This window comes from Gymnoscopelus braueri (assembly GCF_963280865.1).
Source record: "Gymnoscopelus braueri genome assembly, chromosome: 4".
In the NCBI taxonomy this organism is placed as follows: Eukaryota; Metazoa; Chordata; class Actinopteri; order Myctophiformes; family Myctophidae; genus Gymnoscopelus; species Gymnoscopelus braueri.
In genome coordinates, this window is record NC_137605.1 from 6,075,151 (window position 1) to 6,091,256 (window position 16,106).

General features: G+C 38.8%; 1 protein-coding gene across 3 annotated transcripts; it reads right to left on the bottom strand.

Moving 5' to 3' along the window:
• Positions 1–591: 591 nt before the first annotated feature.
• On the bottom strand, positions 592–15,730 carry LOC308084045 (uncharacterized protein). Of its 3 annotated transcripts, none has more exons than XM_080426519.1 (4): positions 15,428–15,730; positions 13,191–13,370; positions 4,088–4,241; positions 592–1,178 (listed from the first exon to the last, which is right to left on the bottom strand). In XM_080426519.1, exons 1-4 carry the CDS (start codon positions 15,521–15,523, stop codon positions 1,141–1,143), a joined length of 468 nt encoding a protein of 155 aa, XP_080282645.1. In that variant the 5' UTR covers positions 15,524–15,730; the 3' UTR covers positions 592–1,140. The 3 variants fall into 3 exon arrangements, with proteins under 3 accessions (XP_080282645.1, XP_080282646.1, XP_080282644.1); XM_080426520.1 differs by lacking the exon at positions 592–1,178 and adding an exon at positions 2,599–3,675; XM_080426518.1 differs by lacking the exon at positions 592–1,178 and having other exon boundaries at positions 2,599–4,241.
• Between the last annotated feature and the right edge of the window lie 376 nt (positions 15,731–16,106).

Here is a 16,106-nt window from a genome sequence, read left to right on the forward strand (position 1 = left end):
TTTACCAACCAAGTGCAGCCTAGTTATTTCCAACAGCTAAAAAAAATCTATAATACCAGATACAGTATAATACAATCTTAGATTAGATGTAGGCCTATTTGAGAGTGCAGATGCATGTCACATTAACGAGCGTCAACGAGCATCAGCTGACACACAACACCTCCCCTCTGCAGTGCTTTAAACTGAAAGTGACTGACTGGAGTCTGTTTCATTTCTCTCCAAAATACCTTGAATATGATGGAGGACATGATTAATAATTACTATGATTATGATAAGCTTTACATTTCATATCATACAGTAAAAACTCCTAACTTTCACCGGCAAAAAAAAAGAAAGTGTTTTTTTTTTATTAAAAAAACTATTAAAAAAATATTACGATACAGTATGACATCATGACATTACCTATCATCACATTTTAATACCACGATAGGCTATATCGTGACACAATATATCGTGACACTTCTAGGCGGGGAGGGTTACTCTTTTTTTTGTAATCACTTGGGGAGGGTCATTGATTTTTTTTTTTTGTCAAAGGGAGGGTCATGGCATTTTAGATCAGGGCACATACATTTCCTCCATGCCCCCCCCTTATGTAAATTTCGACTGGTCCCTTACAATACACATCAAATACTAAACATGAAATGTATAGTACATACCAAAACATTGTACAAAGGAAAATATATACAGTACATACAAAGAGGAAAGTCTTCATTAAACATATACATTTTATTGGGTGTTCTAATTCAACAACCACAAAATATGTGCCCAGATTTCATTATCTCTGACTGATATTTAACATGAACTCAGAAAGAAAAACACACTGTCTGCCGTATACAACTTTTGTTGGTCATCTTTGAATATCATCCAAGTTTTGTAGATGGACAATTTTGCTATTATTAGTATAAGGTTTACACTAGGCTATATATTTCACTATGGGGTGTGACCCAGAATTATATTTGGCAATTTCTGTGTAAATTCCACTTTCAACAGAGACAAGGTAAGGGCAGCAACTTGAGTTGCCAATCATTGACATGAAACAAACATACAGGAGTTTCCTCCTTACTTCCTTCCTCTAAGATCCGTTATATACTTAGATCCCCAAATGGCCTGGTTTCCAACCTCATCTCCTGTACGGCTCCTTTAGTGTTCCACACCCTGCTTTCTGCCAGCTAGCCCATCTTTGAATGACACATTGATAGAAAGAAGGAATCCCTGTTAAAATCAAGGTCTTTTCCGAATCATTTGAGAAATAGTTTAGGCAATAGCTTCCAGTCCCCTGATGTTGGGTGAAAGATCCATAATACACTTCAACCAGCCATAATGAAGTGCATTAGAATTTTAAACCCTGTCTCATAATCTCCAGTGATAACTGATCTTTTTCAATTGTATGCCTCTTTCCAGACCAAATAGTCTAGGGGTAAGATGAATAACTTGGCTTTGGATAAGTTGAGCCTATCAATGAGGGAAAATACGGTACTGTACACCACATGGCTTTAATAAATACATATTGTTTATGAGGAGAGAAAAGCTGTGTTTTTCATCAATGCATACATGGAAAGGAAGTTACATCAACACACATAAGATAATTGCATAACACAAATTCCCTTTAAACCTTCATCTTATTCAATGGAAGAATTAGAGCATAATAAATGAAGCGGTAATACTTGCTATGCATCATACTTATAATAATGTATTATAATCAGCTTATAACACTGTATAATTATTGCTATAAGAACTCATTGATGCTCATAAATGAAGCAGTTGACGTGGGATTCAGCAGTTGTAGGATTCAAGTGTCTCCATGCTCTTGTGTGAGCTTGCTTTACTGAACAGGACTATGAAACGGCAGTATGATTTTGAGATACAATTTGGATATTTTTTCCTTCATCACCACCTACAGCATACCATCACTGTAGTCAGTGCAGTTGAACAATTTATTTTCACTCAAACTTCAATAAAGATGTTACTAATATGAAATACTGTCAGCAGCCTTGAGTGATAGCACCACTGTATTACTAATAAAAAGGCATCCATGAAAAAACATTAACCCATTTTTAGTAATACCAAACACTGTATAATGTGGGATTATTTAGAATCGGCTACAGTTATGATGCAGAAGGACCAGAGTTTGCTCTGAATAGTTGTTTTAAGGAAGATTTCAGAACCCATGGTGTAGGACTAAAACACATACACGCATATTACAATGACTCACTTAGACTGGCCTCCAATGTGTTAAAACAAGGGACACAGATCAGTGTCCCTTGTGGGGTTAATTAGGTTAGTGGTAAAGATAGTTTGTTTAAGTGAGCAGCTTGACCTGTAACTGTTTTTGTGTTCTTGTCTAGGCGGATGATGTGCCCCTTAAAAATGTGGCAGGCAAGACAGTTTTCTGAATCTTACATCAATGATTGCTATCTGAAACAGTAAAATACAAGGTTATTTAATTTTCAACAGTGTAATAGAATCAGACCATACAATTTTCATCGGCATCCTGCTGTACAAAGAGCAGTTAGCACTGTTGAAAAAAAGGACAAATATATGAGAGAAGTATAGATGTTTATTTCGTATAATCTAAAATGAAGTGAAGACAGAGACGAAAAATACATAGATATATTTTACTATAACAGAAGACAGTGTTACATTTTCTTTTCTGATAATATTTTACTGATTGATTTATCTTTGGAAAAGCTCAGAATTGGGTATAAAGTCTCACTTACAAAAGCCTTACAAAATTATGCCTTCTACATATATAATTCAATGTATTCAATGTGTGTCAACATTACACCAAAAAAGATATACTTTTTAACATGTAAAGCCTAGAAACAAAATATTTGTATGACAGCGCAAGGAGAGCTGGGTAGGAAGGCGTAACTCCTTTTCCCTGCAGCGTTCCATAACTAAAGCATTGGTCTGTTTATATGAAAACATATGCAGCACTGCAGTTGTGGAGGATGCAGGACTTAAACATAAGTATGATTAAAGTGAGCTACGCTATTACCCTCTCGACAAATAAATTATAACAGACAGAACAGACGTGACTAGGAACTCTCAAGTTCCTAGTTCCTGTGTTTAGTTTAAATAAAGCCTCTCAATTTTGGTATAGAGCTTTGAAATGGGGCTTTGAATTTGAAATATTAAGGCTTCTACACAATTTCTGAACACACGATGGCAGCAGTTAATGCAGAAAAAAAAGAAAAGGCACAGTAAAGCTGAGTGTCTCACATCCCTAGAATGTCAGCAAAATAACTTCTGAATGGCTGGCAATGTTTTTCTACCTATGTAGTAGTTGTAGTATTGCCTTCCAAGTCAAGACCGAATAATTGCAGGTGAGACCGGGACAAGACGGAGACCATCAAAATGAACAAACACCCTAAAAAGTACTCTCCACACATGCTAGAATGGAACTTGTTAACCCCAAGCCTAACCCTATCAGCCATTTTCATGGAAGGTGCTTGCAGCATCATAAAAACAGTCAATGCTGCAGAAACCTGCCAGATCATCTTCTGAGTACATCCCCAAGAGTTGTCCTCTGCGCCCATGTCCCCTGTAGCCTTCCGAGTCCTTGTACAGGTTGCGGCACTGTCTGCAGCTGGAGATCTGGAACGGGATCCTGTAGGTCTTGCTGTACTCTTTGCTGTTCTATAAGTGAGTGACTTTACCTGTAGCATAGAGATGCTGTGCACATAAAAAGGTGGGAGTCTAAATGAAAGCGTAACTATATACAGCATGGGCGGGCATGGCTGAATGGTTAGTGAGCCCGACTGGGAAGCCTCCAGGGGCCTCAGAAATGTGTCGAAGTGTCCCTGAGCAAGACACTTAACCCCAACTGCTTACCAGAGGTGCTGCCCCCATAGCACCCACTGCTCCTGTTACTTAATGTTACATGCAAATACCTAATTTCACTGTGTATGCAAATATACAATGACAAACCTGAAGAAAGAACCAGCAAGCTAGTACAAATCAGACATTTTCAATCCATGATAAATCTAGAGCTCTAGACACAATTGAAATAAAGCTGGTTTGTTGGCAGAATGAGAGACATACAACTTACTGTCAAGCCAGGCAGAATGAGAGACATACAACTTACTGTCAAGCCAGGCAAAGTGTGCTTCCTGCAGAAAGTAGTCCTCCCTCACCACCTCCCAGAACCGTTTACATGTAAGAGCCAGGGTGCGGATTGCAGGGTCGCCATCCTCCAGCAACACAAGAACGAAGATCTTCAATAAAGTCTCTGCATGCAGCTGTGAACATGTAACGAGAGTCATTACAAAATGTTGTTGGAATAATAAGTTTCTATCATCAACTTGTAACAAGGACGGTGTCAAAGGATATTTCATTCTATAACCATCACATTTGTGTCCTACAGATAACATAACTTAACATATCTTTTGCTTTTATCTTTCCTAATCATGTTTCTACTTTGCCTATTCATAATTATGTCTATGTACGTAATATTTAAGTATTTAGCCTATTTGTAATTACTATTTATACATATTCTCCTCCACTCTTTTATGTTGTCTTTTAAAGTGTCTTCCTTTGTTGCTCTGAAATGTTTTGTGAACTTGCTCCGTCGTTTTGCATTGATGTTTTTGAATTGCCTGTACAGCACTTTGGTTCAGCTTGCCTGTTTGTAAACGTGCTATATAAATAAAGCTTGATTTGATTTGATAACGACTCTGCCAGTGCAAAAAAAATTCCAATCACAACCGCTCAGTTGTGATTAAATTACTAATTAATCCGAATTACTAAGTAATCAGACATCAGACTGCAAAGGCCTTTAAGGTACCAAAAAAAAACCCAAAAGTTACAAATCCGGGAAAAAAACGCCAAAAAAAATCCTCTTTTTGGGAATTCAGAATATGGTCACCTAGCCCTGGTTCAGAGCGTTAGTGAGTTCCCTCTAACGCCCTGGAAGACCCAGGGCTCTGCGCTTGTACAAGGAATTCCACTGCCCTGCCAGACGCGTCGCTAGGTCTCTACTAGGTTGGGGGCTTAGCCCCCCAGGCAACGGACACATGCACGCAGCGCGCGTGCATGTGTCCCTCCTCTCGCGGATTTTGGCGGATTTGGGTACTTTTCCCCCCGTTTTTTGTTACTTTATTTCGGTTTTAGGGTTAGGGGTAGGGTTAGGTTAGGGTTATAGATATATAATTAAAACAAAAAAAAAATCTTTTTTTAAATTAAAAAAAAATATATATATTGGTGGCTTTGGATAAAACATTGGTGGCTATAGGGTGTACAAAAAAATCCTGAAGGGGGCGTCAACAAGTGTCTTTTGGTAGCGGCGGCCATTTTGGGAGGATTGGGGCTGAGGGTTGAGGGTACATAAACAGCTTGTAAACAGTGACCCGACCGTGTTTGTTTTTTAAACTCAGTCACAATGGTGAGGACTTGCTCAGTTCATAAGTGCCATAGCAGGTCGGGTCGAGGTAATGTGGTAGATAAAGCAGTACAATTTGTCAGCTTTCCAGCATAGAGGCAACATCACAGAGCTCAAATAGATGTAGTATGGCTTGGATCTCAGCTGTACGACGCATAGAATTAACGTTCAACAACCTGCCCAAGTACAGCCGTGTTTGTTCACTTCACTTTCTCAAAGGTATTTTTTTTTAACCAAAAATATGAAACTGCTATTTTGTCTCTGCTAACTGAAAATAACTTAGTTAGTGACTTTTTTTCCCTCTCTAACGCACTGACAGGCGCGCTGCTCTGCTCATAGACCGAACGTTCCACTACCGTGCGAGGTCTCCAACTTTAATTAAAATAAACAAAGCTATTTTGCTACTCACCGAAACTTTCAACAACACAAAACTGCCTTTGTTTCGGTGAATAGTGAAATAGTTTTGTTTATTTTTTTATTAAAGTTGGAGACCTCACACGGTAGTAGCAGCGCGCCTGTCAGAGCGTTAGAGAGAGAAAAAAGTCACTAACACTCTGGACCACCCTAGGCTATCCTAGTCTAGTTACATTACCTAGTTACTTTTAGTTAGCAGAGACAACATAGCAGTTTCATGTTTTTGGTAAAAATTTAACTTTGAGAAAATGACGTGAACAAACACGGCTGTATTTGGGCAGGTTGTTGAACGTTAATTATTTGTGTGGTACAGCTGAGATCCAAGCCATACTAGTCTCTTCTCTTTAATACATTGTTAGCCTCACACTGTATTCAATCTTTAAGAGGAGAGCTGCAACATGTGAACAGCTTTCTCATAGACCAGCCACACATGTACAGTGTGCACTGATCACTATGTAGTCGGCAAAGAAGTTAATGTTTACAAACACAAACCACCGTCACTCTCTAGTCTTAAACCCGTCTCCATGTACAGTTTGACCCCCAAAGGGCTGTAGCGTCGAAAAAGGGGGCATGGCTAACTTTTGGTGACGCAACGTTGGTACACTCTATAGCCACCGAAGCCCCCGCGTAACGACGCCCCTGTGCCCTGCGAGTGCTCAAGAGTAGTGAAAATAAACAAAACCATTTCGCTACTCACCGAAGCAAAGGCTGTTTTGTGTTGTTGAAAGTCTATTCTCGGAGGTGGGAAGCCTCTCAGCACCCCACCTACTCTGTAAAATACACTTTTTGGGCAGAAAATAAAATATGTCAGCGAGACGGAAATTATTTGTATTTACTCCACAGTGCCCTCTACAGATTTTGGTTAATGGTAAGTTCAAATCCTCCAGATCTGTAGAGGACACTGTGGAGTAAATACAAATAATTTCCGTCTCGCTGGCATATTTTATTTTCTGCCCATTTTATTTTCACTACTCCTGAGCACTCGCAGGGCAGTGGAATTCCTTGTACAAGCGCAGAGCAGGGCGTTAGAGGGAACTCACTAACGTCCTGAACCAGGGCTAATGGTCACCCTAGTTATATGTAATTCCTTGTTGACGTTTTTTCTTTATGTCCTACAGTGCTAATTGAGGTTATGATGAATAGTTATATATTACAGCTTGGCTTTGTGAACTCTTCTTTCTGTGTGCCGCCGACCACTGCTTGTACTAAACTCAACTTAAAGGAGTTCACCCAAAAAAAATCTTATTTTCTATCAATTACACACCCCATGAAGCCCTTATTTCATGGATTTATTTTTGTTTTTGTGGCATTCCTAAGACAATAATTGATGACCGTGTGTATTTCCGGTAGGAGACACAAATAATCTACTTTGTGTCTCCTACCGGATACATTAGCCGGTAGGAGACGGGAATCAAATTATTAGCTTAGGAATGCGACAAAAACAAAAAAGAATCCATGGATTCAAGGCTTCATAGGGTGTGCAAATGATAGAAAATAAGTAATTTTTTGAGTGAACTCCTCCTTTAACTCCGCCGTGGGTTACGGCTTTGTGCTGAGACACGTTAGCCAGTCTGGTTGCTAGCTTATTTGGCTAGCGCATGCGAGTGGAATAAATGTCTATTTTTGGGCTTAACTGAGTGGTGTCACGAATTTCTAAAGCAGCGACTGTAAGTGTTTTGCTCATAACACCTGAACCGTGTGCTTGATCAGTGTTTTTGTAGCCTTTATTGACACTTAAACACACTTGTAAAACGAGTTGTTTTTAGTTGACATTCTGTTGCTTCCGCGTTGTTACGTTACGTTGCTGCCGTAAACCGTTGTGAATTCTACTGGTTGCTCTGGTAACGCTCATGTGACCACTGCATCAGACACGGCTGTTCTCTGTTCATTTGGTTAATTTCTTAAATAATATGTAATTTGGTGCGCAAAGTCCCGCAAACAGACAATTTTCAATGGTTTGTTGGTTCATAAAATTACTATTCTTAGACTCTATGGACTGTGTCTTTATGTACTTAATAATATTCATCCTCATTTTAAACTTGCTAAATGCTTATGTCATTGTTTTAATTACCCAACGACCAGCTCGATCCTGGTAGCTTTTGTGTCAGGTCACGTGGCGTGGACTATAATAATAGCAAAGATTGTTAATTTAGCAAGATACACAATGTCCATTGGAGCCACTATGGCGAAGTAGTACACAAATCCTACAAATGGTCTCCTAAGTCGGCGTGGTTTTCTTCTCCCCTCCCATCCCTCCCTCTCCCTGGCTGACAACGTCATGTTGAAGTGCATTTGTGTATTTTCTTCATTAAAGAAAATAAATGCTTTACATGTTTGAAAGTGCACTGTTATTGGCAAAGATGCTTTTTAAGACAGCCATAACATTCCCCCCACAAACACACATGTATTATTCAGTCTTATGCTAGATGTGCTCCTGTTTCTGCTCAATATTGTAACTGGGCCTTTTATTTATAAGGTATATATTTTACCACTAGTGTGTTTAGCATGAATGTTTAGCATGATGATTCCCAAATCATACACCATCAACCAAGACAGTTACTGTAATAATGGAAAATTATAGAGCTTTGGAACACACATTTTATTTAATTTTTAATACGTCCATATTTCACGTACTATATTCACATATGGAATCTCAGTTTATTAGTTTCTAGAACATAGCTTATGCGTACAGAGCATAGTTCAAATCTAATATAATAATAACAATATAATATAAGGGACAGACAGAGCCCTCTATGTCTCGTGCGTCAGACTGCAGATGGACTCTTCAGATATCTTCCCAAATCTCGCGAGAGTGTGTTGCTGGGATAGAGAAAGGTCGGTAACAGAGTAGATTTTCTCCTAATTTGTGTCTAAAAAAAGCCATTTTAGTATGAAAATCTTGTACATATTGTGTGGCTTGTGATGATTGGGTCCAATATTTAGTTCAGTAACCATGGAGCTAAGGAATGGTTCAGAAGCCATGAAACAATCACCTGTGCATCCAGTCTCAATGTTGGTAAACAAATAATTGGTCTATAGGGAAAATGGCAGATTTACAAGCTCAAGTTGTGAACTGTGACTTTCGTTCTAAATAATTCCTTTTAACAGGTTCATGAAAGTCCTTGCGGTCTTGTTTCCAATGAGGGCCTGTGAGCAATTAGGGGTTAAGAGTCTTGCTCAGGGACAAATTTGATTTCATCGACACATTTGCTGGCCTGGCCTGGAATCGTACCTGGGGCAACCAGGGCCTCTGGCTCCCTAGGCGGGCTCACTAACCACTCAGCTATGGCCGCCCATAACGACTTTAAGGATTTAACTGAAAAGTCTGATTTAAACGAAGAGTCTGACAAATGTATAACATGGTGCAAAGAATATGTAATTTCTTTATTTTTTGTTTGTTTATTTAAACCTTTATTGTATTGAGATACATGTATAATATCTCTTTTACGAGGGAGACCCCAAAATTAAGACTGTCTGATTGGAGACAGGACACGTGAAGGACTAGCTGAGAGGGTTAAGCACCCTAACCAGATAACCACTTGTTTACAACTCAATAAAATAAACAGTTAATCATTATACCAGTTAAATCCTTAAAGTCGTTCATACCACCTATGACCAAAAAGGACATTTTGTATTTTAAAACAAAATGCCACATGCCAGAGGGTTTAACTAAATCAGTGGTTCTCAAATGGGGTATGTGCACCCCCTAGGGATATGCGGAGGTACTACATGGTAACTGGAGTGGAAGTGGACAGTAGAATAATCTATTTTGCTACAATAGTTAATAACACATTTCATTGATAAACTGTGTGAATCTGCTGATCTTGTGTTAAACCAATTTAAATAAAAAACTTGAATAGCACAGCTGATATTGAACATTATTTGATTATTTTGTATTTGTTATTGAACATCAAAACTGGTCATAATGAAATGTTATGGCTACAGTTTAAAATAAATCTGCTCAGTAGGCCCAGCTGCATCTCTTTCACGCCATTTCTTATTTGTCCTACCTGGTCTGGTAGGACACCTACTGGTTGACAAGTGGTACTGCCTGGAAGGCCAAATTCAATATCTCCCCTGATTAAGAAGGTTTATTCTTATTAGCTCTGTGGTAAAAATGTCACCACTGAAATCTCAGGTGGGACACAAAAGTTACAGATTGCACATTTAACATGAATCCAACTTATTATTAGCTAAGACGATTTGTAAACAAAAGGGGGGAAAAGGTAATAATAATAAATACTTTACACAGCACTGATGGTAGTTCTGTCTAACCAATCTATGAATCCATCAAAGCTGCAGCATCACTTGGAGGCAACCATTAGGCACTGAAAATAATAACCTGTAGAATACTTCCAGGCTAGTCTCATACATCTCAACAGTCAACAGCAGGCACGTGCACACACAGACATGAAAGAGGGCTCGAGCCCCTGCTTTTTAACCGGTGGTAAAAACGTGCCCTCCCAAGACCATGGATGCAGCATTTACTATGCAAAGGCCCTCTCTTCATGCCGTACCCGAAGGCAGCATTCAAGAGAATTGCCCCTTTCTTACTCTCCTGAACTTGAATGCACCATGGAACCATGTATTGAATAGCCTATGTGATGTAATGTTTTTTCAAATTGTTTTTTCTTTCAAAAATGTTTAAAAAAAAATGCTAACATGTTAGATGTGAAATGGTCTGTAAGAGCAACTGGTTTGTCCCCTAGGGCAGGGGTCTTCAACAGCGTGTCCTCAGAGTTACTACAGGGGGGGTCTCCACATTTTTGTGTGATACAACCTTTTTCTTTTATTTACATTAACCACTTGAACCCCAATATCCCTATATTCTGAAGGGAACTTTAGAAGAGATAAAGTGTAGAGGGAAAAATAGCAGCCAAAGTACGGAGCCTAGGGTCAAGTTTACTAAGTACTGAGAGTTTTAAATGTCTGATAAATACACTGATCACATAGTCCATGAGCTAGACAAGATTTCATTATCGAAAGAGCGGGCAAAGTTATGCAAATTCGGGCATATTTTCCTAATGCCTAATTTGCATATTTAAATATACAATTTCAGAAAACTTGTGATACGATAAATCATTGTCTTCATGTAAGTAATCAACTGGGAAAGTTTCATTATGATAACAATTTTTTTAATTTTTTCACCTGTCATGTATGTATGGGGAAAATAACAAAATGTGTGATAAATATGAAAAAGCTGCTCCTGTGGAAAGGTTATCATCTATTTATTTACTTATATTGACCCTATAAACAATTTAATATAGGTATGTCGATAATCATTGCTCAATTTTGGGGCTCCAAAACAAGTCTATGAAGCTATCTATGGAAAGGTTTCATCTGCAACACAAATTGTATACAATATGTAGTGGGGGTCCTTGCTTCATCTCTCCCTCAGCTAAGGGGTCCTTGACCTGAAAAACTACAGGGAATTACTTGATACCTAGACTAGAAAACATTCAGTTGGATATTATACACACAAACACTCAAGATGCAGACACAAGACATTGAAGACAAGCGTTTACAGCTGCCATTAATTAGTGCTGTTGATTGCCTTTGTGGTCAAATGCATATACAGGCTCAACGAGGCATCGTTAGCATGCTAGTGTTACATAGCTGAGTAAGCTGACTGGCAATAATATGCCATTTGTGTTGAAAACACATTCACCAAGAGATCACTCTGAGTCTGATCTAATCCAAGGAAGTTGGAACAACACTCTAAAATCGTGGATTTTAGTTTGTCAGGTCAATTTGAAATGACAACAACAACAAAGGTTAGAAGTAGACCTACATTTGAGATGTATGATGATCAGTTATTATTCCAGTCGTCTATCCAAGACGTTTTTTGAGACAAGGGCTATAGACCGGGAGCCAGGCCCAGCCCTCAGAATGTTCTCTGCTAAAAAAAAATCACTATGATTTCCTGTTAGCATATACCTTGGGCCATCACAAGTTCATACTGACCACCCCCAACTCGGGGCCGTTTGGTCTCAGGGGCCCAAAAAACCATTTTTTGGGCCGAAATTATGTTAATGGAAATATAAAATTTACTAAAATTACATAAATTGTCTTACACATATGAAATTCGGCATGGAGTATCCTGACACATAGGGGTAAGTAGCAAAATATGATTCTAGTGCTTGCTACCATTGTATTTTTAGATATGACCTACAACATCCCCAGAAACACAAAAAAAATACTGTCCGCTTGACAAATAACAACAAAGATGATTATTTTCCAGCACTTTATGGTGCATATCACTGCCTCAATTGTTTATAGGAAACTTCCCATGTCCTTTAGCTTCAATTTGAGCCCAAGATGACCTTTGTATCTTGAAAATTACTCTTTCTGTAGCCAGAGTTTTAACTAAAACTAAGATGAGATATTACCCCCGTTTTAGCATCACTTCATTGGCTCCCGGTCGTTTTTAGGATTGATTAAAACATTATTTTACTTGTTTATAAGGCTCTTAATGGTCTGGCACCCTCCTACCTCTATGACCTCCTCCCTAAATATGTTCCAAACCGCCCCCTCAGGTCCTCTAGTGCTGGCCTACTCGAAGTGCCTGAAATGTCTTATAAAAAATACGGTGAAGCAGCATTCTGCTTCTACGGGCCCACAGCATGGAATAAGCTCCCATTACTTCTAAGACAGGCACCCTCTGTAGACATTTTTAAAGCACAGCCCATTTTTTCACACTTGCTTTTAGTTGATTTTGTTTCTTCTAAATGTCTGTGTTGTTATTTATGTCTGTACTGTTTGCTCGACTCACTGCCTCTTAGTTTTAGCCATGATTTTTCTGCCACTGTTCTTTGCTATTGTTTTATATTCTTTATTTTCTTGTTTTTTGCTCTGGTTACCACTGTTCCTTGCTATTGTTCTATATTTTATTATTTTGTTTTTTGCTCTGTTTTTTGCTTTTTGTTTTTCTTGCTCTGTAAAGCACTTTGAGCTGCATTTATGTCATGAAAGGTGCTATATAAATAAAGTTTATTATTAATATTATTATTAATAGTCTATTGCACTATACATCAAATCCCCAGCGCTTAGATATCTGAAATCATGCAAATGTTGTTATAACACAGGGGTAGTCAACAGGGGTCCTCAGAATTACTACAGAGGGACACCAAAAATGTATGTGATATATGTAATATTTTGGGCCAAAAAAATAATAAAAATATGTTAATAGACCATCTGGGCTGGCCATTTGCCCAGTTTACCCAGTTGCCCTGCTTTATAGCGAGTTCCAAAGAAGAAGAACACTGAAGGCTGCGAGGCCTCCATTATTTTATACATGTTCTGGGGGTTGTTGAAATTAAAACGTTTGAGAACCACTGGTGTGTAACGTTCTACTGGCTCCCCGAGCGGCAGTGGGCGGGTTCGGAGGTAATCAAACCTTTCGGGGTTTCTCCCGTCTATGTACGGGAAGTCTCCAGCCCGGATGCAGCGGGCGCAGGTCAGGCGGCGGCGGGCTGTACTGCAGAGGGGACAGCGCTCCACGGCCACGTACAGACCCTCGGCGTCGTCCATCCACGGACTCCACCATCACGCTGCCCCCGGCCGGGGGGCGGTAGGCCTGTGAATCACAATTTGAGCATTTAGCAGAGACGCTCTTAATTTACCCAGAGCGACTTACAGTAGCGCTGTCAGGATTATGACATTTTTACGTGAGGATTAATTGTCACAGAAATAATTGCGATTAACGATTAAATTGTGTTATCGTCTATGAACACTGAATAAAAATTACATTTCTGTTTGGCTCTTAGGCTTTGAAGTTGCACAGGGCAGATGTGACAGATATCCTAAATACACAAATAAATGACTGGCATATTTAATATTGAATATGGATAGTGGAAATAGCCGATCTACAAGCGAGCTCGTAGATCTGCTATTTCCAACTAAGGACCAAGGATCAGTCTCTAAACAGATAAGAAAATAACTTGCAGTGGTGGAAAAAGTACCAAAATTTAAGTAAAAGTATCAATACTGCAATGTAGAAATACTCTGTTACAAGTAAAAGTCTGGGATTCAAAATGTACTTGAGTAAAAGTACAAAAAACATTGGTATTAATACAAGTACTCATTGGGCAGAAAGTCCCATTTCACCAGTTTCCAAATGTATACAAATCTTTGGAAAATAGCAGATCTACAAGCTCACGATGCGTTGTATCGCGACGCATTGTGAGCTTGTAGATCGACCATTTTCAAATGGCCGAAATGTATATAGGTATAGGGCTGAAGTGGTTAATGTATGTTTTGTAATAATAATCAAAATCTACAAAGTAACTAGTAACTAAAGTGTATTGTAGTGGAGTTAAAGTATAATATTTGTCTCTGAGATGTAGTGGAGTAGAAGTAAAAGTACTGAAAATTGGAAATACTCCAGTAAAGTAGAAATTGGACATAATTACAGTACTTGAGTAAAAGTACTTAGTTACTTTACACCACTGACTGTACATTGAAACTATAGGATACCGGGTAAACAATGAACCTAACATCTTAATCAGCACATTAATAGTCTGGTCTGATCTTACTGTAATTGTCTGGTCTGAGATAATCACGATTATTATTTTTGCATAATCGTCAGAATCTTTACAACTCTATATGTATAAATTCATCTGTTGAAAAACTATTATAATAGCCGATCTGCAAGCTCACAACAGGTCACAATGCGATGCATTATGAGCTTGCAGATCAGCTAAATGTTTTTTTTAATTGTTTCAAAGTATCAAATTATGAAATGCATGCCTTGTTTTGGCCATAGTTAGTACATTCTTTATTTTCATTGGACATTGTCAGTCATGTATGTGTATAATTATCTGTTTTATACGCCATGTCTTCCCTGATCAATTATTTTGTTTACAAAACCTAAAAGGCTAACATAAATGGTCATTCTGATTTACTATATGTAATGTTCCCATGTTCAATGCCAAAAACACAACTAACTAATCAGATGTGTTACTTCGGTAAAAGTATCAATACTGAAATGTAGAAATTACAAGTAAAAACCCAGTAATCGAAATTTACTTCAGTAAAAGTATAAAAGTATTGTCATCAAAATAAACTTAAAGTACCAAAAGTACTCTTTATGCAGAATGTCCATTTTCATAAGTTTTAAAATGTATACAAATCTTTTGAAAATAGCAGATCTACAAGCTCACAACACGTCACTTTTAGATCTGCTATTTTCAAATAACCAAAGTATATGGGGCTGAAGTGGTTAATGTATGTTTTTATAATAACAATCAAAATCTACAAATTAACTAATAACTACAGGAGTTCATTTGTACAAGTCTCTGATATGTAGTGGGAGTAGATGTAAAAGTACTGAAAATTGGAAATACTCCAGTAAAGCAAAAAACACTGTACAGTACTTGAGTACATGTACTTAGTTACTTACTTTCCACCGATGGTTAATGGATTGATTGATTGATTGACTTTATTTAGTAAGACATGAGAACAACAGAACATGGAAGTACAAATTCACACAGGTCTACTAAACTGGAAGTCTCATAAAGCTCTAAGCTTGTTTAAAATGAGAACCCCATGCACACAAATCATGATGATGGCAGTTATTCTGTAACTGTCTCATGATGGTGGTGACATACAGACAGACAGACCGACCGACAGTACCGGGGGTGGTGTGGTGGTGGAGGAGGTGGTGGTGGTGGCTGGGGGGGACGGGGGGCGACACACAGGAGAGGCGTCCTCGTCCGGGAGGTCCGCCATGCTAATGCTAATGCTAACGACAATAACTAAAGGTCTTGAAAACCCTTGACTTTTAAGGACTTATTTGTGGCTACGACGTTCATCTTCTCTACGTTGACGTAGGGTCGTGTTCGTCTTCGTTCTTTAGAAGGAGTCTTTTAGGAGGGAGATACTGATAATAAACACTGTTGTTGTTGTTGTTATCGGAGATGTGTCAGAATGAGCGACCAGCCGATCACCGCTTCTTCTTCTTCTTCTTTTGGCTTTCCGGCAGTCTAGACGCCCGTTAGCGTATTGCTGCCTCACACTGTTCGTGTTAGGTACTGCTCACTTTAAACTGTGGCCTTACACCTTATGGTGCATGCCTGTGTCCACAAGGAACTCCATAACAGCTTTCACCACTGCACTTTGCTTTTCCTCCGGTTTCAGTATATTCCTCAGTGAGATGCACGACATCCCTGCATCAAGTACTGCAGTGAACAGCACACTCCTCTCCATTTCATATTTGGCACATTCCATAAACACATGCTGTACAGTTTCTTCAGTTCCACATTCACATCTCCATGTTTCCCAATTCGAGCCAGTCCCCCTGCTAGCCCACAGT